Genomic DNA, 22029 nt, shown 5'->3' with positions numbered 1-22029 from the left:
TAGAATTTTGTCCTTTACAACCATGAAGGATCAAATCATATTTTTGGATGCCACAAGGTGAGCCTAAGGACCCCTAGTAAGGGTACTGAGGGTGGAATCCTTACTAACTTAGTAAGATTAGTTGGATTCATAACTAATTAGTTCATCAACACCATTGATGTTCTAAAATCACGCTATCCTCACGCAACATTGTTTTATAACTTAGACGAGACAAAGATGACTTGTCCACTATTTTGAATTTTTTTTACCCATTTTTTAAACTGTCCATGTAAACCAATTGTGATTATTCTCATAAAAATAAATATAGGGGTTTTTAAGAACTTAAATAAATAAATATTTGTGATCTACATAAAATGTGATTTTGTGATCTAGCAGCATTACTATATCCAATTTATAACTCAATAAGAAAAATATAACTATTTATTTGAATAAATATAGACATGATAGTACATATTACAACCATGAACCTTATTTTTTTTTAGAATTTTTAATGGGAAAAATCCTATGTCCCGTTGATAATCGAGATGACGCAGCCGATACGAGATGTCTCAGACAAGTCATCTTGGTCTCATCAATGAACGAGACGAGACGTCCAACAGAGATTTAAAAGCATAGTTGTAAATATGGTTTTAAAATTCGGTTTTGCATCTCGTCTCGTCTCGTTCATGCTAGATACCGAGTCATCTCGAATAAGTTTTCTTATACGTTTGAGACGTCTTATTAAAAAAAAAAAATGAACATATATCTCGTCCGAAAAATTGATTTGTTCATCCTTCTTGTCCATGCCTGATACTGAGACGACTCGGGTGATACGTTTCGGGCTCAGACGAAGTTTGAAACAAAAATTGAATTCTCCATATTTGATGAAATTGATTTCATTTAGAAAATATTTTCTATAAAATCTTAGAGAAACCTTGAAAAGCTGACTTGGGTCTCCGCTGTCATTTTTGAAATATTGAAACCAAATAACCAATAGGATTTCAACCGCCATTTGCGTCAATTGTCCACGAATTCTCTTCCATTGATCTCAGCGACTTTTCTTTTGCATCAAATCTCCTCCTTTCCTCAATAATTTACATAATTTGTTCTTGAATTTGATTCCTTAGTCGTGTTTTTTTAATCTATTTAAGACATCTCAATCTCTTCCTGTTGAATCTATCTGACCAGTTCAACTAAAAGTCAAGCTTTTCTGTGAGATCAAGGAGAGTTCTTGAACATGAGTTCTCTTACTTTATCACTCAAGCATTCAATTTCTCCTGCAATCGATCGTCCTTGTTTGTTTAACCTAAAGAAAGGAAGATCTTTTGTTCGAGTTAATGGTGTTGGGAGAATTTCTTCGTGTCTTAGTTTGAAGGTGCAAGCACCGGTTTCTGCGAATTCGGGGAAATTAGGGTTTGAGGAGAGTAAAGAGGTTATAGAGATGGAGGCTAGTGTTATAGTTGGAACTTATGCTAGAACTCCAATTGTTGTTTCGAGTGGCAAAGGATGTAACTTGTATGATATTGAAGGGCGAGAGTATTTGGATATGACCTCTGGTATAGCGGTTAATGCTCTCGGCCATGGTGATCCAGACTGGGTGAAGGCTGTCACAGAGCAGGCGAACACTCTCACTCATCTCAGCAATCTCTACTACTCGATCCCTCAGGTGAAGTTTTTTTCAAAGTTCCATTGTTTTGTTTTTGTTTCTTTTGTATTTGTTTTAATTTATTGGTTTTTTTAATTGTGTTTCATTGGGTTTTATTTTTGTTTTTGTTTGTTGTTTTTGTATTTTTTTCGTAATTTGTTTGATCATGGGTTTTAATTCGTTATTAGGAGCGGTTTAGCAGCCCTAAAGTTTGCCAAACATTTTTAAAAACATGGGTTAGAAGCTTTGGAATGAGCTGATTTTTTGTGAGGATGATCTCTATGATGAGGAGATCATCCTCACCAAAAATCAGCCTATTCCAAAACTTTTAACCCCATCAAAAGTGATTTACAAAAATTGGACGGTCCACGATTTTTCAATTTGTAAACTAGGATTAGAAATTTCAAAATGAGCTGATTTTTGGAGAGGATGATCTCTTCACCGTAGAGATCATCCTCACAAAAAATCAGCTCATTCCAAAGCTTCTTAACCCATGTGTTTGAAAAATGTTTGGCAAACTTTAGGGCCGTTGAACCTCTCCCTTAGTTGTTTGCTACAAACTTAATTCCTAACTTGATGAATTAGATATCAAAAATAAGAATTAAATATGAAGAAGATGAAATAGTGATTTGATTTGAGGTGGATTGGATTTTTCATTCATGACCTCTAAATGAAAAATATAATAAACATTTATAAAGAAAATCTAAACCTAACTAAGGCGGTGTTTGTTTGCGTTATTTTTCAGTGCTTATTGTTGGAAAAAAAAATTTAGTATTTTTTGTCAAAATAACACGTTTGTTTACTCCATATTTTCAGTGCTTAAACTGAAAATAAGTGAAAAAAATTCAGCACTATTTTGATGCTGAAAAAAAGTGTTGAAGTGATAAGCACTTCGTTTTTTTCATGGACAAGTATGCTCTTCGTTTTTTTAGGCACGGATAAGTATGCTCTTATACTTAAGAGGATATTACCTCTTATATCTCATAGATAAGTATATAAGCACCCAACAAATTAATAAACCCACACCATGGCTAAATTATTTTGTCTTATATGGGTTAAAAGTTTTGGAATGAGTTGATTTTTGGAGATCATCCTCACCAAAAATCAGCCCATCCCGAAACTTCTAACCCTATCAAAACAAGTTCAAGAATTGTAAATCGTCCATTTTTTTTTTTTTTTAAAGCTTTTTGACGAGAATGATCTCTAGACCATATAGATCATCCTCACTAAAAATTTGCTCATTCCAAAAACCTTAACCCATATAAGACAAAAAAAATTGGCTATAGTGTGGATTGCCCTTATTAATTCATAGGATGCTTGTATAATTACACATCCTTCATTTCCATCGAAAATTATTCATCCAAAATTAAGTTTTTTTAATGTTGATTTCAAATTTTGGTGAGTTGTATGATATTATTATTTTTAATTTGAAATTTATGGGCTTTTAGAAACATAAATTATTATTTATAAATTAAAATTTTGAGTATTACTTATTATTTAAAAATGAATTGTATTTTAATTTTATAAGAAATAATATATTTTATTGTATTTGATAAGAAATAGGCATTTGAAACATGCAAACAATGTATAATATGATTGTAAGGGTAAAAAAGACAATTAACCAATTTTAGCAATGTGTAACAAACATGATTCAGCATCCAAACAAACTACTTTTTCAGCACTTAAATCCCGAGAGACCAGTATCGTTCATGAGCAAGGCAAGACAGGAAGTCCAAGTTAAGCTCTTTTCATGTTCTTCTTCCTTCTAGTTATGGATCTGTAAAAAAGACCTAGTTTCTCTTGAGATAACATGATTTCTCGTCTGAGTTATTTGGGTTTCATTTGCGAATGAGACAGGAAACTGAGATTGAAAACATGATTCAAAATTCAAATTCATCTCAATCTGAATCGAATCAATCAATCCTAATCCCTAAATTAAGCAACTAACTTTAGTTCTATATAACCTAACGCCCTAAGCTTAAACATTATCGAACTCCTAACTAATAAAATTTGATACCTAACATTATGTTTGTGATTTTCCCCCCATTCTATGGGTTTTCTTTGTGTGTACTTGAATTAGTTTTTTCACATTTCTTGGTTTGCGTATGTGGGTGCATGTGAGCAAGAGAGATCAAATGATCAAATAGTCACTCCTAATTACAATGACTAAGTTGCACTACAATAATATTTATAATTTTAGTCTTAAACTTACTGACGTCCTCATTCTTGGAATACAAATCAACAGTCTATATCTTGTATATAACTAGCTGGAATTTTTCTCAACCAATTGTTATAGTAGTTTAGTGGAAGCATCACCTAGGTCTTTGATCATGAAAAAAGTAACCCTTCTTGCATTGAGTGCAGTAAAATTTGACATACTGTTCTTCTGCAACTGCAATGATGCTGACATATAGACTCTTCAATGTATCAATCTCTTAAACAGTTTCTTTATTCAAACTTCTTAACATGCTGCATCTCTTTATTCAAAGCAGTGACGTCTTTTTTATTTTTCTTTTCTTTTGGTACTAGGAGAGAAATAGTTTTACTGAAAAAAGGTCTTCTAAATAGTACCACCAATGTCTACTTGCAAAAACAAAAAAAAAAAAAATGAAAAAATGAAAAAATGAAAAGAAAAGAAAGAAAGATGATGAAACCATGGTTTGTCAGACTTGTTAACTCTTCAAGGATATCATTTGGAATGTTCAATTCCATTTGTTTGTTTAAGGTTATCTGAAAAGATTGATGAAAGAGTTCTACTTAATAAGGACTGAAAGTGAAGGGAAAGAAAAGGCTGAAAGCAGAGGACCCAAGGTTACCGGTTGACAAACCATCTTCTTCTTCTTATTCAATTTTTATATTTTTATGCCAAACAATGCAGTGGAACCACTCCATGAATCCTTTATCTGTTGCATTTTCACCAGAAACGAAAGATGTCTCTCCACCGTGTAGGCCAGTTTGTGTAGTTCTTTGTCCTTCAAAAAGCCCAGAGGATAGCATTAGAAGTGTACCTCACTTGGAAAGTGTTTCAAGAAATTGGGGAAGAAAAATCTTCTCCAATTCTCTTGAATCTTTGATCTTGATTGACCCATGGAAAGACCTTTAAGACGATCTTTAGTCATTTCCCCATTGAGCAATTTGGGTGTTGCCTTTTCCCTTTTAGGTACACAATTTCATCATGTTTCGTAAAGCTTTGAAGATTCTAGTCATTCTACGTTCCATTTCCACTACCATCGTTGCACATCAGCCACCATCACCACCATGTTCACTACAACCCACCCAACTTCTCATGCCTTCATGATGCCATCACCACCAACTTCACCACAACCAAAATACCTCGACTTCCACCCAACACTACCGCTGTGACCACAACCACCATTACACCACAATACCGCCACTACCACCATTGCCACACACATCACCATGTCTTGTTCCTTGCACCGATAGGGCTCGCTTGGTGAGCCACTGAGGTGGTAGAGTTCATCATATGAGAAATCAACATGCATAACATTCTTTGTGGTTTGCCGTGTGATCAATAGAGTACAAATCATTATGTTTGGTGGCGTGTAGAAATGATTGGGCATGGTTAGCTCATCACATGTGTCTCTGTGGAATTTTTGGTGGTTTAACTAATCTGACATGTAGCCATTAATACTGTGTGGTGTGGGATCCAAAAATGTGCTATCTACAAAAGTTAGTCGACAGGTGGATTACTAATTCTTTAACAATTTATTTTTGTGTGTGTTTGTACATGACATTAATAAATGCTCTTCCCGTGTAAGAGAAAGTTGGGTTCTATTTGACATTCTCATTGCTCCATCGATGATTTTAACTTGTTAACATCATTTTTCTATTTCATGGTGGCTAAAAAGAAAATACAATATTGCAGGTTGAGCTTGCAAAACTTCTTGTGGATAGCTCGTTTGCCGATAGTGTCTTCTTCGCAAATTCTGGAATGGAAGCAAATGAAGCAGCTATTAAATTTGCGAGGAAACTTCAAAGATTTTTGCATCCTGACGAGAAACAGCCAGCCACAGAGTTTATTTCTTTTACAAATAGCTTCCATGGGAGGACAATGGGAGCTCTAGCTTTGACAAGCAAAGAAAATTACAGGTCACCATTTGAACCTGTTATGCCTGGAGTCACTTTCCTAGAATTTGGTAATATACAATCAGCAAAGGAAGCTATTCAACGTGGTAAAACAGCGGCAGTTTTTGTGGAGCCCGTCCACAGTGAAGGGGCTATTCAAAGCACCACAAAGGAATTGTTGCAATCATTGCGTAGTGCTTGTGATGATGCGGGTGCCCTCTTGGTTTTTGATGAGGTAGGCAACTCTTTAATTTTGAAGGATACCTACTTTACGATAGTAGGACAAATGTGCCATATGTGGCATCATTTTGTTGGCTCCTAGCTTAAGGGTTCAAAATAAGCCGAGTCTTATGATCCTACCTTTGGTCATCTATGACATTCTTTGGGCAGTTAAAAAAGATGACAAACTGTTCAGATAGATCTATAGATTTTTATGGAAATATTCATTTCTTGGGGTTGATCTTTATCTTTCAAGATCTCTTTGGTACATTTTTCAAAGTCTTTATCTTGAGGTCTGGATTGTCTGGTTTGCAAACTGAGTTGACTCAGCCTATTCAAGTAGCAGGGGAGCCCATGGAGCTTGAGAAAAGTACATCATCATTTTCATACTTATTCAATTATTTACTTATGTATCATTGTTTGCTACCTGTGATTTTTTGAACATTTCCATCGTCGTCATCATCTATCATTCTATCCCTCATCTAGTCATGGTCGGCAACATGAATCCTATTTCTCCTTGCAACTGTATTGCGAGAGATATTCTATAAACATGTATATGTCACCATCATTTCCCAATTCCAAACTATTTGGTGTCAGCTCAACAACGTTAATCCTATTTTGCCTTCCAACTCTATCTAGAGCTAGATCTTCTGTCAAGGCATGTATCTTCAATTTTTTTTTTTTTTTGAAGTTCTGAGACTTTTAGAACATCTCCATGGACCTTTTTTTTAAGTTCCATGGAAATTTTCCACTTCTTAGGTATCGGAGTTTAGCCAAACACTGACATATACGTGAAATGACACATTGTTAGGCTAGTTGTTGCAAATGAACTTTCATTTATTCCCGAGATTCAAAACTAATATTTTATTTTGATTCAAGTCTTAAACAACGTCAACTAGCTGGCTAGGTTGGAAGAAGTTAACATTCGATGAAGCTTTAGTGAGAGTTTTTGCATGGGTTTGTGATTATGGTTGAAATACTCTTGACATTTTCACTGAATCAACCTTTTTAATGTTAATCCCTTTCTTAGATTATGAGATTTCTTTGTTTTTGGTGTTTTTTTTCTTCGATCAGTACATTTTGTTGGTTTTTGTTCTTGAAATGAACTTCGACCATATCTACGAACTCTTATCATTTGCTAGAGCTTGATTAGGAAAAACTTTGTAATTTGTATTGTATAGAGAGAGTGTTCGGTAGTGCACCACATCTTTAACAGAAGCCCAATGGCATAGTTGTAGTCTATTGGACGCTTTCCCAAAACAAGCACTTTGGCAACTTTTCTAATCGACGAGAATAATTCTATCAGCTTTTTCTATGCTTGAAGAATAAACCTTTTAACTATTTCCAATAGACTCGTATCATCTATCATGAGTTTCTCTGATGATAAATATTTTTTATTTCTTTATCAGACTACAAATTAACCATTTCTTGTTTTTGAATTATTAGGCTCAATGTGGATTAGGCCGAACCGGGTACCTCTGGGCCCATGAGGCATATGGAGTATTCCCAGACATAATGACTCTCGCAAAACCTCTCGCTGGAGGTCTACCCATTGGTGCTGTCCTAGTTACCGAGAGAGTTGCTTCTGCAATTGAGTATGGTGACCATGGAAGCACTTTTGCGGGTGGGCCTCTCATTTGCAAAGCTGCCCTTTCAGTGTTAAATAAAATCATGAAGCCTGGGTTCTTGGCGAGTGTTTCTCAGAAAGGTCAGTACTTTAAGAATCTATTAATGCAGACGTTGGGAAGGAATACTCACGTGGCAGAAGTACGCGGGCTTGGGCTTATTGTTGAGATTGAGTTGGATGTGCTCGCATCACCACTTGTGGATGCTTGCCGGAATTCGGGCCTTTTGATACTGACCGCGGGGAAAGGAAATGTTGTACAACTTGCGCCTCCATTGGTCATATCGGAGCAGGAATTGGAACGTGCAGTTGAGATTCTCGTACAATGCTTGCCTGCACTCGACGAGAATAGTTCAAAGTAGTAGGAAGGCAAGATAATTGATATTTCCCATTAAATGCGGAAAAAACAATAACGGTGATATCTTGCACACGGCAAACTTAACATAAATATTTTCCTTAATTAGTAAAAGATTTTTAGCTTTACTTGCTCAAATGGATTATCACATTAGCAATCCAACACCACAACTCTTAAGTTTCATTGAAAAACTCAGATCCAAAATATTTTTTTTGAAAAAGACAATTTATTTTGAGTTTAGTCCAAGGTTTTGAAAATGAATGGCTACTGAACTTCCACATAAATCCCGAACTTAAAATTGAAAATTCAAGGGTGAAAAGTAGCTATTTTTTTTGGAAATTGGTTTTTCCGTATAAATAGAATTTGTCCCATTTTTTAAAGTGTCCATGTAAACCAATTGTGATTATTCTCATAAAAATAAATATAGTGTTTTTTTAAGAACTTAAATAAATAAATGTTTGTGATCTACATAAAATGTGATTTTGTGATCTAGCAGCATTTCTCCATCCAATTTACAACTGAATAAAAAAAATATAACTATTTATTTTAATAAATATAGAAATGATAGTAAATATTGCACCACGAACCTTATTTTTTTTAGAATTTTTAAAGGGCAAAATCCTATTTCTCATTGATAACTGAGATGACTTGGCCGATATGAGATGACTCAAATAAGTCATCTCGATCTTGTTAATGAATGAGACGAGACATCCATTGGAGATTTAAAATCATAGTTGTAAACATGGTTTTAAAATTTGGTTTCGCGTCGAGTCTTGTCCATGCCAGATAATGATTCGTCTCGGATGAGTTTTCTAATACGTTTGAGATGTCTCGTTCAAAAAAATGAAAAATGAACTTGGAGTCTAATATCTTGTCCGAAAAATTGACTTGTCCATCCTTCTTGTCTATGCCTGATACCAAGACAATTTGGGCGATACATCTCGGTCTCGAACGAGTTTTGAAACCATGATGGTTGTAAATTGTAATCAAACATAAATTGAAATTTCCATATTTGTTGAAATTGATTTTATTTAGAAAATGTTTTCTAGAAAATCTTAGAGAAATCTTGAAAAGGTGACCTTGGTGGGGCTGTCAATGGATATTCGAAATTCAAATCCGAATCCGGATTCGATTCGAAAATTTCGGATATCAAATTCGAATTTGGATAGTAATTTCAATTTCAAATACGGATATTGATACATTGGATTCGATAATATTTGATTCGATGTAATATAAAAATATATAATAATATTTATTAAATAAGATTAGAATATTATTAAAACTAAAATAATAATCTCTCTCATCGTTTCTTACATTTATGTTCTGTTTGGTTGGATTGAGAGAAGGGAAGGGAAGAGAAACTCATTAAGAGAAGAGAAGAGAAGATAAATTATTCTTGTCAAATGACTATTATACCCTTCATAGTCTAAAGAACAAAATTTTACTTGTACAATGATACAAAATATAAACAATCAAATGTTCAAGATCACATAGATCTCTGTAAGATCTCTCTCGCTCTCTCTTCTCTATCATCTTTTCTCAAATCTACAAAAATAACTTCAAATCTTTAAATGTAAATATTTCTCTTTATATGATTGTTTTCTTTTCATTGAAAAAATGGATAGTAATTATTCTGCTATTGCAAAAAATTCATTCCCAAAATTACAATTAGATGACAAAAAATGATCATCTTGGATCCAAAATCCAAAAATCTTCTGCAAAATTACTACCAATTGGTGAAAAAATTGATGTAGAAATCGAAAATGACGGAGATTTTGATGATGATCATCATCATGTACTTATTGCAAGTGATGTTAAGAATGGATTGGAGATCTCTGATGCGATTTTTAACCTCGCAATATCAATCATCAGCGCCGGAATTATGGCCCTTCCAGCTACCATGAAAGTCTTAGGATTGATTGTTGGGTTGGTTTTGATAATCTTAATGGGAATTCTTTCGGAGATTAGTGTCGAATTGCTTGTTCGGTTCACTGTTCTTTCCAAAGCATGTCCTCATGAAGATGTTCAATCTGCTTTGAGTCATCCCACGAGGATTTTATCCGAAATTTGTATAATTGTGAACAGTGCGGGTGTTTTAGTAGTTAATTTGATAATTGGTAGGACCTACAATTGTATTTTATTATAAAGATAGCATTTGGGTGGGTGAGATGAGCTAAAAAAAAAAAAACGTGGGTGCAAATAGTCCAGCCCATTAGATCATATGAAGAAAATGCTTTCAAAAGTTTACAAATTATATTTTCCAGAAAACAACCAAAAACTCTCCAAATTGTGCCAGTTTCCACAAAATTTCTTCAACAGTAACCAAAGAAAAAAAAATAATTCAAACATCATCTAGGCTAGCAAGCCAAAAGCAACAATCCTGTCAGAAATCACCCTTTCTTTTTAACAGCCGACCTTTGTCTTTCAACCTCTCTCTCTCTCTCTCTCTCTCTCTGTAGTTTGAACGTAAAACTCAGCTCCAAGCATTTCATGTATGTCAAGATTCAGATAGGCACTCATGTCAATTGTTTCCATGATAACTTCAATAGCTAGATTGAAACCTAAACTAGATAAGACCTTGCTGCATTTGCAATCCTACATATGTTCGGCCTTGTATCTAGTGGAGTGCAACTCTTTTCTTATTCTTCAAGACTCATGGACCATCTATTTGATTTGCTGTTCTGTTCTGAATGCTGGAAACTACGGACTTCAGCTTGAAAAAACAAAAGATCAATAAAAGAAATGAATTGATTATTTGCCACACATAACTGTTATAAAATCAAACATTAGCCAATAATAAAAAGTCAGTAATCATGCAGGCAGGCACACACGCACATCCATTGTCACTTTAGTTGAAATTAGTTCTCGAGTGTCCTCTAGTTTGACACTTTATCTTCCGGTAAAGTCACTTAAGGCAACATTAATGGGAGATTGGGAACACATTGAAGTGTGTTAAATTGTAAGATTTCTCACTCATAGCATACTCCTTGAACTGTTAAAACTCAAAATCTTTTTGTTTGGATTGTCAAAGCTGGACTATAGCTTTAAGTCACTGGCTACAAAACATTGAATTCTTTTTTTCCTTCTGACAAGTATAAAAAGAATTTTATTAAAGGTATGCTTGATTGCACATGGAAATGGAAATTCATTTTCCACCCCAATCAAAAAGTCCACCAAAACATGGATTTCACTTTCCTACCTATATAGATGGGAAAGTGAAATCCACCTATATTTTTCATCCCCAATTCTTCTCCACTCATATCTTCTTTTTCCCTACCACCACCACCACCACCACCACCACAACCATCACACTATCCTCCTTGTTGTCGCCATCTCGCCGTCACCACCATCTCTTGCCACCTTCTCTCTCTCACCTCCGCTGTCACCACCACCACATTCTCCCCTCACCTTCCTCATCATCTTCTTCCTCACTTACCTCCGCTGCTGACGCCACCGCCACCATCACCACCACGTTTTCTCTTTTTTTTCCTCACTTACCACCATCGCCGCCTCATCCTCCCCTCCCTCTTCTTCCTCTCCACCTCCTCTCATCTACTTCCTCCTCCTCCTCTCCTTCTTTTTTCTCATATTTTTTCCATGATTTTATCCAAGTAAAATCAAACAATGGAATTTGATTTTCCAACCCTACTTATTTTCCACCACTATTTTTCCATGGATTTCAAATTTCATGGAAAGTCACTTTCCATGCAATCAAACATACCCTAAAAAGAGTTGAGATGACCCACTATAAACTACAGAAACAGAAAACAACAAAGAGGGAGCATTCTACTAGGCCCCACAAATGCTATCTTTAAGAATCAAAGATTCTACGACATCATCTCCCTAGAAGATCCTCAAACATTAGCTTGCTGGCTTGTGAAGCTCATCAAAAGCATGCAGAATTGTCACAGTTGGCCTCTGGTAAACTTGCTTCACACATTACTCATTAAATAGTTGACAAACACATGAAGATTGAAAAGTTGGTGACTTATAACCTGCTCCTTTGCCAATATATTGTCAAATCTGGTCACAACCAATCAGAATACACAACAATGAAAGTGCAACCATATGATCATCATTCCATGTATATTGGGGATTCTATAGATAAATAGCAAATCTCTTTAGCAATAAAACATCAATTTATTACAATTAAAACAACACAAAATATTGTGTCCACTAATTATAGCCTCCAGTTTCAACTAAAAGGGAAAAAGCCATGCACTATACAACATAACGGTATCAATATTTATGCATTTTAAAAATAATAAAGATTTTCATACCTAGATACCATCAGGCAAATTCATCGAGGAAAGCATCAATACTACATCTTGACTAAAGTTTATCTCTATTCTCTAATTCTTTGGGGCAATCTATAAGATAAGTTGACATATGAGTTGATTAAAAAAATAAGAGTAAACAAACATAAAAAACCTCCAATAAAGCTATTTAGATTGAGTTAGCCATCAGGTTACTTCGCAGATTACTCAAATTCATTTTGTACTAAATCATGTTAAAACAACATCAAATACCCTTTTCCAAGAAAACATTCCACATGTAAATGGACAATCTTAACTCATGTACACATGAACTTTTTTGTCATTATCAAGCAAAACATATCAAAAATTAAAATCCTATAATGGCCAATGAACAAATGGGACCTCAAAAGAAAGGTAGTGAATCACAGCTCATAAAGACCAGAGAAGGCAGACAAGTAAATAACAAGCACAGACTCAAACTCATAAAAGAACCAATATAGGATTGAATTTTTCCTCACCCCAAAGCATATTCTCACAACTTGGATATAAGGAAAAAAGTAATAGGTTAAGAGGTATTCCATCCAGTTTATGACAACTCATTTGAGAAGAAATGTGTAAAATCTTATCAGCAACTTGGTAAGCTAATAGAATGAGATTAAAGAAACGTTGTGGACAAGTAAACAAAAAAACAATATGTTTTGATAAGCAAAAAAAGATAAAAAGACACTACACTGAACTACTTTTATAGCTTAATTAATTGATCCAATATAGAAACAAGGTTTTAATTACTTAAATTATTATATGTTCTCTGTTTACAAATCATATCCCATTTAACCAGAAAAATATGTAAAGAAAACATCCTTGAACTCCCTAAAAAAAAGCTCCAAAAGAAAAGGAGACCAAGAGTACTATTAATAGCATCTTGAAGGGAATGATCCTTCCCATGGAAAACATGGCTATTCCTCTCATTCTAGATACCCCAATACAACAAAATGGGTCAAACTCCATAAAATCCTTGCTCTATAGTTTAAAACCAAAGAATGCCAACTTTAAAAAAGAAAGGCGTTTGAGGTCGGAAAACACCAAAACATGTGAAAGAGGAGAGCAAATGAGCTCAAACTTCAACAGTTCATAAAGTGGTGATTAACAAACTCACCACTAACTTTATAAAGGGCACAACAATTCATAGAAGTGGCGCCCCTAAGATGATGTTATCTTGAGTTAAAATGTTCTCCAAGCACCTGACCACCATACAAAAAAAGGCTACAAATTCTACTTCACCAATTACTTGAACACTTAAAAAAAAAAAAAAAAACAAATAATACATTTCGGAGAAGTAACATTAGAAGACAAGCATTTCAAGAATCGGTTAATCATTTTGCCATTACCTCAATGACACGCCCCACGACTATATCCCCAATCTCTGGCTTGTACCTACAATCAATCACATTAGTAGTAAATTTTGGTTCTACAAGTTCAAATGGGCACAAAAGCGAACGAATCCTGCAACATAGATACAAAACTACTAAAAAGAAAATCTGGGTTTTGGGTTACCAACCTAGCTCTCAAAGTTCGAACATAAACAAGCTTGTGATGATACCTCGGGTCGTCTCCTTCGTTTCACATCTCTACTCTCTAGGGTTTCTGAAATCAATCTAAATTTGTTTGTTTAGTTGGTGTGTAAGTAGAAATAGCTGACCTGTCAATATTACTTATCTTTGGAAATTTTGAGAATAAGGAGGACAAAATTGGAGTGAAAAGTTCTGTCTCTTCTCTTCCCTCCTCGTTTCTCCAATTTTGGAGAGAACAAAATTTGGCTCTTTTTCCCTTCTCTTCCCTCCACTTTTCTTCTCTTCTCTCCCCACTTAACAATCTAAACAGACCGTTAAAGAACCCTTTTTAAGAAGATTTCTTCTTCCTTATCTCCCCTTACAGGTTACAAGAGGGCACCGACGATTTTTTCAAGCGATCTCCCGCAAGCATCCCACGTAAGTAACCCCAGCTGCTTCCCCTTCTCTCTCTCTCTCTTTCTCTCTCTCTCTCTCATCTCCTTTGCTTTCTCTCTCTTCTGTAACAACAATGGTGGGTCTTAAAGAACTAGATCTAGTGGTCCAGTAGATCGATCTCTCCTTCAGGAAGATTTTTTTCATCGACACCATCTTCGTCTTCATCTGTTTTTTTGCTTCGTCACGTTCGAGTTTCTCCTCTCGATCTATTGATTTTTGAGACATTATTGGCTTCTTCTCGTGCAAATCTCTACTGATCGATCTTTTTTCATTGATGATTGAAAAATGGAAGGTTTGAAGTTGGAATTGAGGGGGAAGAACATCAAGAGGGTTTTATGCTACAGACATTCATCTATGATTTTTTTTTTTTTTAGTTTTGTCGGACGAATCGGATATTATCCGATATCCGACAGGATAATCGGATTCGAATTAGAATGGTGTTTGGGGATTATCCGTCGGATTCGAATATCATAAAAAAACAATCGGATTTGGATTCGAATAGACCTGCATTCGAACCGATAAGTATCCGTCGAAAGCCCTGGCCTTAGGTCTCCGCTGTCATTTTTGAAAATTTTTGAAATGTCGAAACTTCTTTTACCGCGGTCATTTTTGAAATCGACATCGATCTCACCAACTTTTCTTTGGTATCCAATCTCCTCCTTTCCTCAATAATTTACAGAAGTTTTCTTTGGTCTCAGCAACTTTTTTCCTCCATTGATCTCAGCAACTTTTCTTTCGTATCGAATCTCCTCCTTTCCTCAATATTTTACAGAAGTTGTTCTTGAATTTTATTCCTTAGTCGCGTTTTTTTAATAGATTTAAGACATCTCAATCTCTTCCTGTTTTGCATCTATCTACCAGTTAAACTAGAAATCAAGCTATTCTGTGAGATCAAGAAGAGTTGTTGAACATGAGTTCTCTTAATTTATTATCCAGCCATTCAATTTCTCCTGCAATCGATCATCCTTGTTTGTTTAACCTAAAGAAAGTAAGATCTTTTGTTCGAGTTAATGGTGTTGTGAGAATTTATTCCTGTCTTAATTTGGAGGTGCAAGCACCAGTTTCTGCGAATTTGAGGAAATTAGGGTTCGAGGAGAGTAAAGAGGTTATAGCAATGGAGGCTAGTGTCATAGTTGGAACTTATGCTAGAACTCCAATTGTTCTTTCTAGTGGCAAAGGATGTAAATTGTATGATATTGAAGGGCGAGAGTATTTGGATATGACCTCTGGTATAGCGGTTAATGCTCTCGGCCATGGTGATCCAGACTGGGTGAAGGCTGTCACAGAGCAGGCAAACACTCTCACTCATCTCAGCAATCTCTACTACTCGATCCCTCAGGTAAATTTTTTTTCAATGTTCCATTGTTTTCTTTTTGTTTCTTTGTATTTGTTTTAATTTGTTGGTTTTTTTTTTTTTATAGTGTTTCATTGGTTTTGTTTGTTTCTTTGTATTTTTTTTCGTAATTTGTTGGTTCATTGGCTTTAATTAGTTATTTGTTACAAACTTAATTCCTAACTTGATGAATTAGATATCAAAATAAGAATTAAATATGAAGAAGATGAAATAGTGATTTGATTTGAGGAGGATTGGATTTTTCATTCATGACCTCTAAATGAAAAATATAATAAACATTTATAAAGAAAATCTAAACCTAACTAACCCTAATTCAAAACATGGTTTTGAAAAATGCCCGAGAGACCAGTATTGTTCACGAACAAGACAAGACAGGAAGTCCAAGTTAAGCCCTTTTCATACTCTTCTTCCTTCTAATGTATCTATAAAAAAGACCTTGTTTTTGTAACATGATTTTATTGTCTAAGTTATCTGGGTTTCATTTGCGAATGAGACAGGAAAATGAGATTGAAAACATGATTCAAAATTCAATTTCATCTCAATCTGAATTGAATCAATCCTAATCCCTAAAATTAAGCAACTAACTTTAGTTCTATATAGCCAAATGCCCTAAAGCTTAAACATTATCGAACTCCTAACTAATAAAATTTGATACCTAACATTATGTTTGTGATTCCATTCCCCCCCCCCCCCCCCCCCCCCCACCCCCAACCCCACCCCACTCACCCACCATTGTATGGGTTTTCTTTGTGTGTACTTGAATTATTTTTTCACATTTCTTGGTTTGCGTATGTGGGTGCATGTGGGCGAGGGATGTCAAATAATCAAATAGTCACCCCTAATTACAATGACTAAGTTGCACTAGAATAATATTTATAATTTTAGTCTTAAACTTACTAACATCCTCATTCTTGGAATACAAATCAACTGTCTATATCTTGTATATAACTAGCTGGAAATTTTCTCAACCAATTGTTAGTAGTTTAATGGAAGCATCACCTAGATCTTTGATCATGAAAAAGTAACCCTTCATGCATCGAGTGCAGTAAAATCTGACGTACTTTTCTTCTGCAATGATGCTGACATTTAGACTCTTCAATATTTCAATCTCTTAAAAACTGTTTCTTTATTCAAACTTCTTAACATGCTGCATCTCTTTATTTAAAGCAGTGACACCTTTTCTAATTTTCTTTTCTTTTGGTACTGGGGGAGAAAATAGTTTTACTAAAAAAGGTCTCCTAAATAGTAGCGCCAATGTGTACTCACAAAAAAAGAAAAAAGAAAAAATAAAAAATAAAAACGAAAAGAAAAGAAAAGAAAGAAAGATGATTAAACCATGGTTTGTCAGACTTGTTAACTCTCCAAGGATATCATTTGGAATGTTCAATTCCATATGTTTGTTTAAGGTTATCTGAAAAGATTGATGAAAGAGTTTGAGACTTCACCTCCGTTACTTAATAAGGACTGAATGTAAAGGGAAAGAAGAGGACCCAAGGTTATAGGTTGACAAACCATCTCCTTCTTTTTTATTTCTTTTATTCTTATGCCAAACAATGCAGTGGAACCACTCCATGAATCCCTTATCTGTTGCATTTTCACCAGAAACGAAAGATGTCTCTCCACCGTGTAGGCAAGTTAGTGTAGTGCTTTGTCCTTCAAAAAGCCCAGAGGATAGCATTAGAAGTGTACCTCACTTGGAAAGGGTCTCAAGAAATTGGAGAAGAAAAATCTTCACCAATTCTCTTGAATCTTTGATCTTGATTGACCCATGGAAAGTCCTTTAAGATGATCTTTCGTCATTTCCCCATTGAGCAATTTAGGTGTTGCCTTTTCCCTTTTAGGTACACAATTTCATCATCTTTCGTAAGGCTTTGAAGATTCTAGTCATTCTACGTTCCATTTCCACTACCATCTCTGCTTGTCAGCCACCATCACCACCATGTTCACCACCACCCACCCAACTTCTTCTCATGCCTTCATGATGCCACCACCACCACCACCTTCACCACAACCAAAATACCTTGACTTCCACCCAACACTACCGCCGTGACCACTACCACCATTGCCACACCCATCACCATGTCTTGTTCCTTGCACCGATAGGGCCCGCTTGGTGAGCCACTGAGGTGGTAGACTTCATCATATGAGAAATCAACATGCATAACATTCTTTGTGGTTTGCCATGGAATCAATTGAGTACAAATCATTATGTGTGGTGGTGTGTAGAAATGATTGGGCATTGTTAGCTCATCACACGTGTCTATGTGGAATTTTTGGTGGTTTAACTAAGTTGACAAGTTGCCATTCATACTACGAGGTGTGGGATCCAAAAATGTGCCATCTACAAAAGTTAGTCGACAGGTGGATTACTAATTGTTTAACAATTTATTTTTGTGTGTGTTGGTACATGACATTAATAAATGCTCTTCCCGTGTAAGAGAAAGTTGGGTTCTATTTGACATTCTTATTGCTCCATAGGTGATTTTAACTTGTTAACATCATTTATCTGTTTCATGGCGGCTAAAAAGAAAATACAATATTGCAGGTTGAGCTTGCAAAACTTCTTGTGGAGAGCTCGTTTGCCGATCGTGTCTTCTTCACAAATTCTGGAACGGAAGCAAATGAAGCAGCTATTAAATTTGCGAGGAAACTTCAAAGATTTTTGCATCCTGACTTGAAACAGCCAGCCACAGAATTTATTTCTTTTACAAATAGCTTCCATGGGAGGACAATGGGAGCTCTAGCGTTGACAAGCAAAGAAAATTACACGTCACCATTTGAACCTGTTATGCCTGGAGTCACTTTCCTAGAATTTGGTAATATACAATCAGCAAAAGAAGCTATTCAACGTGGCAAAACAGCGGCAGTTTTTGTGGAGCCCATCCAGGGTGAGGGGGGTATTCACAGCGCCACAAAGGAATTTTTGCAATCATTGCGTAATGCTTGTGATGATGCAGGTGCCCTCTTGGTTTTTGATGAGGTAGGCAACTCTTTAATTTTAAAGGATACTTGCTTTACGATAGTAGGACAAATGCGCCATATGTGGCTTCATTTGGTTGGCTCCTTTGAGAAGGTTTTATGGGTTCAAAATAAGCCGAGTCTTATGATCCTAGCTTTGGTCATCTATGACATTCTTTGGGCAGTTAAAAAAGATGACAAACTGTTCAGATATCTATAGATTTTTATGGAAATATTCATTTCTTGGGGCTGATCTTTATCTTTTAAGATCTCTTTGGTACATGTTTCAAAGTCTTTATCTTGAGGTCCTGGTTGTCTGTTTGCAGACTGAGTTGACTCAGCCTATCCAAGTAGTAGGGGAGCCAATTGAGCTTGAGAAAAATACATCATCATCATCATTTTTATACGTGTTCAATTATTTACTTATGTATCATTGTTTGCTACCGGTGATGTTATTGAACATTTCCATCGTTGTCATCATCTATCATTCTATCCCTCATCTAGTCGTGGACAGCGACATGAATCCCTTTTCTCGTTGCAACTGTATTGAGAGACATTCTGTAAATATGTATATGTCACCATCATCTCCCAATTCCCAACTATTTGGGGTCAACTTAACAACATTAATCCTATTTTGCCTTCCAACTCTATCTAGAGCTAGATCTTCTGTCAGGGCACATGTCTTCAATATTTTTAAAGTTCTGAGATTTTTAGAACATTTCCATGGACCTTTTCTTAAAGTTCCTTGGAATTTTTCCACTTCCTAGTTATCAGAGTTTAGTGAAACATTGACATATATGTGAAATGACTCATTGTTAGGCTAGTTGGTGCAAATGATTTATTCCCGAGATTCAAAACTAGTATTTTATTTTGATTCAAGTCTTAAACAACTTCAAGTAGCTTGCTAAGTTGGAAGAAGGAAACATTGAATGAAGCTCTAGTGAGTTTTTGCATGAGTTTGTGATTATAGTTGAAATACTCATGACATTTTCACTGAATCAACCTTTTTAACGTTAATCCCTTTCTTAGATTATGAGATTTCTTTGTTTTTTGTGTTTGTTTTCTTCGATCGGTACATTTTGTTGGTTTTTGTTTTTGAATGAATTTCGATCATAACTACAAACTTTTATCATTTGCTAAAGCTTGATTAGGAAAAACTTTGTAATTTGTATTGTATGGAGATAGAAGCCCAATGGCATAGTTGCAGTCTATTGGACGCTTTCCCAAAACAAGTACTTTGGCAACTTTTCTAATCAACGAGAATAATTCAATCAGCTTTTTCTATGCTTGAAGAATAAACCTTTTAACTATTTCCAATAGACTTGTATCATCTGTCATGAGTTTCTCTGATAATAAATAGTTTTTTTGTTCTTTATCATACTTACAAATTAACCATTTCTGTTTGTTGAATCATTAGGTTCAATGTGGATTAGGCCGAACCGGGAACCTTTGGGCCCATGAGGCATATGGAGTATTCCCAGACATAATGACTCTCGCAAAACCTCTTGCTGGAGGTCTACCCATTGGTGCTGTTCTAGTAACCGAGAGAGTTGCTTCTGCAATGAAGTATGGTGACCATGGAAGCACTTTTGCAGGTGGGCCTCTTGTTTGCAAAGCTGCCCTTTCAGTGTTGAATAAAATCACGCAGCCCGGGTTCTTGGCCAGTGTTTCCAAGAAAGGTCAGTACTTTAAAAATCTATTAATGCAGAAGTTGGGAGGGAACACTCATGTAAGAGAAGTACGCGGGCTTGGGCTTATTGTTGGGATTGAGTTGGACGTGCCTGCATCACCACTTGTGGATGCTTGCTGTAATTCGGGCCTTCTGATATTGACCGCGGGGAAAGGAAATGTTGTACGACTTGTGCCTCCTTTGATCATATCAGAGCTGGAATTAGAACATGCAGTTGAGATTCTCGTAGAATGCTTGCCTGCACTCGACGAGAATAGTTCAAAGTAGTATGAAGATGTTTTCGATCCTTAGTTGTGGGTTAACTGTGTCAATTCAATTCTTAGTTGTGAGTTAGGTTTGTTAGTTCGATCCTTAGTTGTGGTTAATTGTGTTAGTTCTTCCCATTTTTACATGTATTTTCTTAGTGGAGGGGAAATGTTCGGCATCGTACCATTTGCCCTACGTGTTTGTCATACATGGGTTAAAAGTTTTGGAACGGGCTGATTTTTGGTGAGGATGTTAGAAGTTTTGAAATTGGCTGATTTTTGGTGAGGATGATTTCTATGTTGAGATCATCCTCACCAAAAATCAGCCCATTCCATTCCAAAATTTCTAACCCCTTGTAGGACAAACACGTAGGGCAAATGGTACGGTGCCAAACATTTTCCCTCCACTAAGAAAATATATGTAAGAATGGGAAGAACTAACACAATTAACCACAACTAAGAATCGAACATGCCCCTTAGTGGAGATGAATTTCTCGTTTATTAGAATGTTTAGGAAGTTGTATTTGTGTTTTTCAATTTGGTAATGTTAAGTGTACTTCATTTGTCACTTCTAATCCCCCTCTGAGATGCTCTCTTTATGTAAATTGTCGTTAAAATAGGTTTGATTTGGATGTAGGGCTGTCAATGGTTGCTTATCAATTTGGATACAGTAATATTTGAATCCAAATTTGATATTCGAATATGATTATCCAATTGGATAATATACAATTAGAATTTGAATATAAAATAAAACATAATTTTTCCTTATCTAAGTGATTTTCATTATTAAAAAAGTAATTTATTATATATTATATTATTTATATAAAAAATTAATCAAATATTAATATCCGATTTGAAATGTTAGGATATGTATCCGATAGGGATTTGAATATGTAAAACTATCCGAATTTGAATTTGATAACCAAAATTTTTGAATAATATTAGAATTTTGTCTATCCATTGATGAATATTTTCATTTGTGTATCCAAAGGAAATATATCTATGGTTTTGTGTCTGTAACATGTCAATCGAGTATTGATTGAGTGAAGACTTTCTAGTTAGAAAATCATTATTATAAAATTAATAATCAATTGAATTGATTTCATTGATTAAAATGTCCAAAGCTGAGTTGGTCAAAAGGGTCGCATGGATTGTTAGTAGTTTTGGTTTTTAATTTAAATTATTGCTTTGTTATGTAGGGTTTGGAGATATAAAATCACCATTATTTTTTTTTCCTAAGGTTAATGGGTTTTATCTAAGGGTATTTTGGGTAATGTCATTTCATTAATTTATGAGAAACAAAAAGGGTTTTTAGATGGTAGTAATTGTCCATAAAAGGGATTTTTCAAAAAAGGATTTTTTTTTGTTAGAGCGTGAGAAAATATTGAGTCTCTATGTATGTATTTTTTTTTTCTCTTGTAAAATTTAGATGCTCAAGGTTTTTTAGGGCGATTTTCACATGGTTGTTGCGGGTATGTGACAACGGGAGTGAAATCAATTTCTTATTTGAGTTTTTATTAGAGTTGGATGTAGAGATTTGGTGGGTTTTACTAGAGAGTTGGAGGTAGGTATAAACTTACATACTTGTAATTTCTTCCTTGAGCAATAAATT

The 22029-nt window shown here is 35.2% G+C and overlaps 2 protein-coding genes and 1 long non-coding RNA gene across 3 annotated transcripts; 2 read left to right on the top strand and 1 right to left on the bottom strand.

Annotated features, from left to right (window-relative positions):
* Positions 1-904: 904 nt before the first annotated feature.
* LOC147411115 (acetylornithine aminotransferase, mitochondrial-like) lies at positions 905-8051 on the top strand. The gene is made up of 3 exons (XM_086444636.1): positions 905-1645; positions 5511-5945; positions 7376-8051. The coding sequence occupies exons 1-3, from the start codon at positions 1217-1219 to the stop codon at positions 7913-7915; spliced, it is 1404 nt and encodes a 467-aa protein (XP_086300762.1). The 5' UTR covers positions 905-1216; the 3' UTR covers positions 7916-8051.
* Positions 8052-11567: 3516 nt separating this feature from the next.
* LOC147411114 (uncharacterized) lies at positions 11568-14422 on the bottom strand. The gene is made up of 3 exons (XR_015179046.1): positions 13723-14422; positions 13553-13598; positions 11568-12278 (listed from the first exon to the last, which is right to left on the bottom strand). It is a non-coding gene; the product is annotated as an uncharacterized LOC147411114 (long non-coding RNA).
* Positions 14423-14463: 41 nt separating this feature from the next.
* LOC147411113 (acetylornithine aminotransferase, mitochondrial-like) lies at positions 14464-21049 on the top strand. The gene is made up of 3 exons (XM_086444617.1): positions 14464-15509; positions 18070-18504; positions 19900-21049. The coding sequence occupies exons 1-3, from the start codon at positions 15081-15083 to the stop codon at positions 20437-20439; spliced, it is 1404 nt and encodes a 467-aa protein (XP_086300743.1). The 5' UTR covers positions 14464-15080; the 3' UTR covers positions 20440-21049.
* Positions 21050-22029: the final 980 nt, after the last annotated feature.

Source organism: Akebia trifoliata, chromosome 1 (assembly GCF_017979445.1).
Source record: "Akebia trifoliata isolate Shusen 1 chromosome 1, ASM1797944v1, whole genome shotgun sequence".
In the NCBI taxonomy this organism is placed as follows: Eukaryota; Viridiplantae; Streptophyta; class Magnoliopsida; order Ranunculales; family Lardizabalaceae; genus Akebia; species Akebia trifoliata.
The sequence above is the reverse complement of the archived record's forward strand: the minus strand, read 5'-3'. Positions and strand labels throughout refer to the sequence as shown.

Bases quoted from the DNA above. Each gene is read 5' to 3' on its own strand.
- LOC147411115 (XM_086444636.1), top strand. From the start codon at position 1,217: ATGAGTTCTCTTACTTTATCACTCAAGCATTCAATTTCTCCTGCAATC. The intron at 1,646-5,510 runs GTGAAGTTTTTT...ACAATATTGCAG, and splicing joins TCTACTACTCGATCCCTCAG to GTTGAGCTTGCAAAACTTCT. The intron at 5,946-7,375 runs GTAGGCAACTCT...TTGAATTATTAG, and splicing joins CCCTCTTGGTTTTTGATGAG to GCTCAATGTGGATTAGGCCG.
- LOC147411113 (XM_086444617.1), top strand. From the start codon at position 15,081: ATGAGTTCTCTTAATTTATTATCCAGCCATTCAATTTCTCCTGCAATC. The intron at 15,510-18,069 runs GTAAATTTTTTT...ACAATATTGCAG, and splicing joins TCTACTACTCGATCCCTCAG to GTTGAGCTTGCAAAACTTCT. The intron at 18,505-19,899 runs GTAGGCAACTCT...TTGAATCATTAG, and splicing joins CCCTCTTGGTTTTTGATGAG to GTTCAATGTGGATTAGGCCG.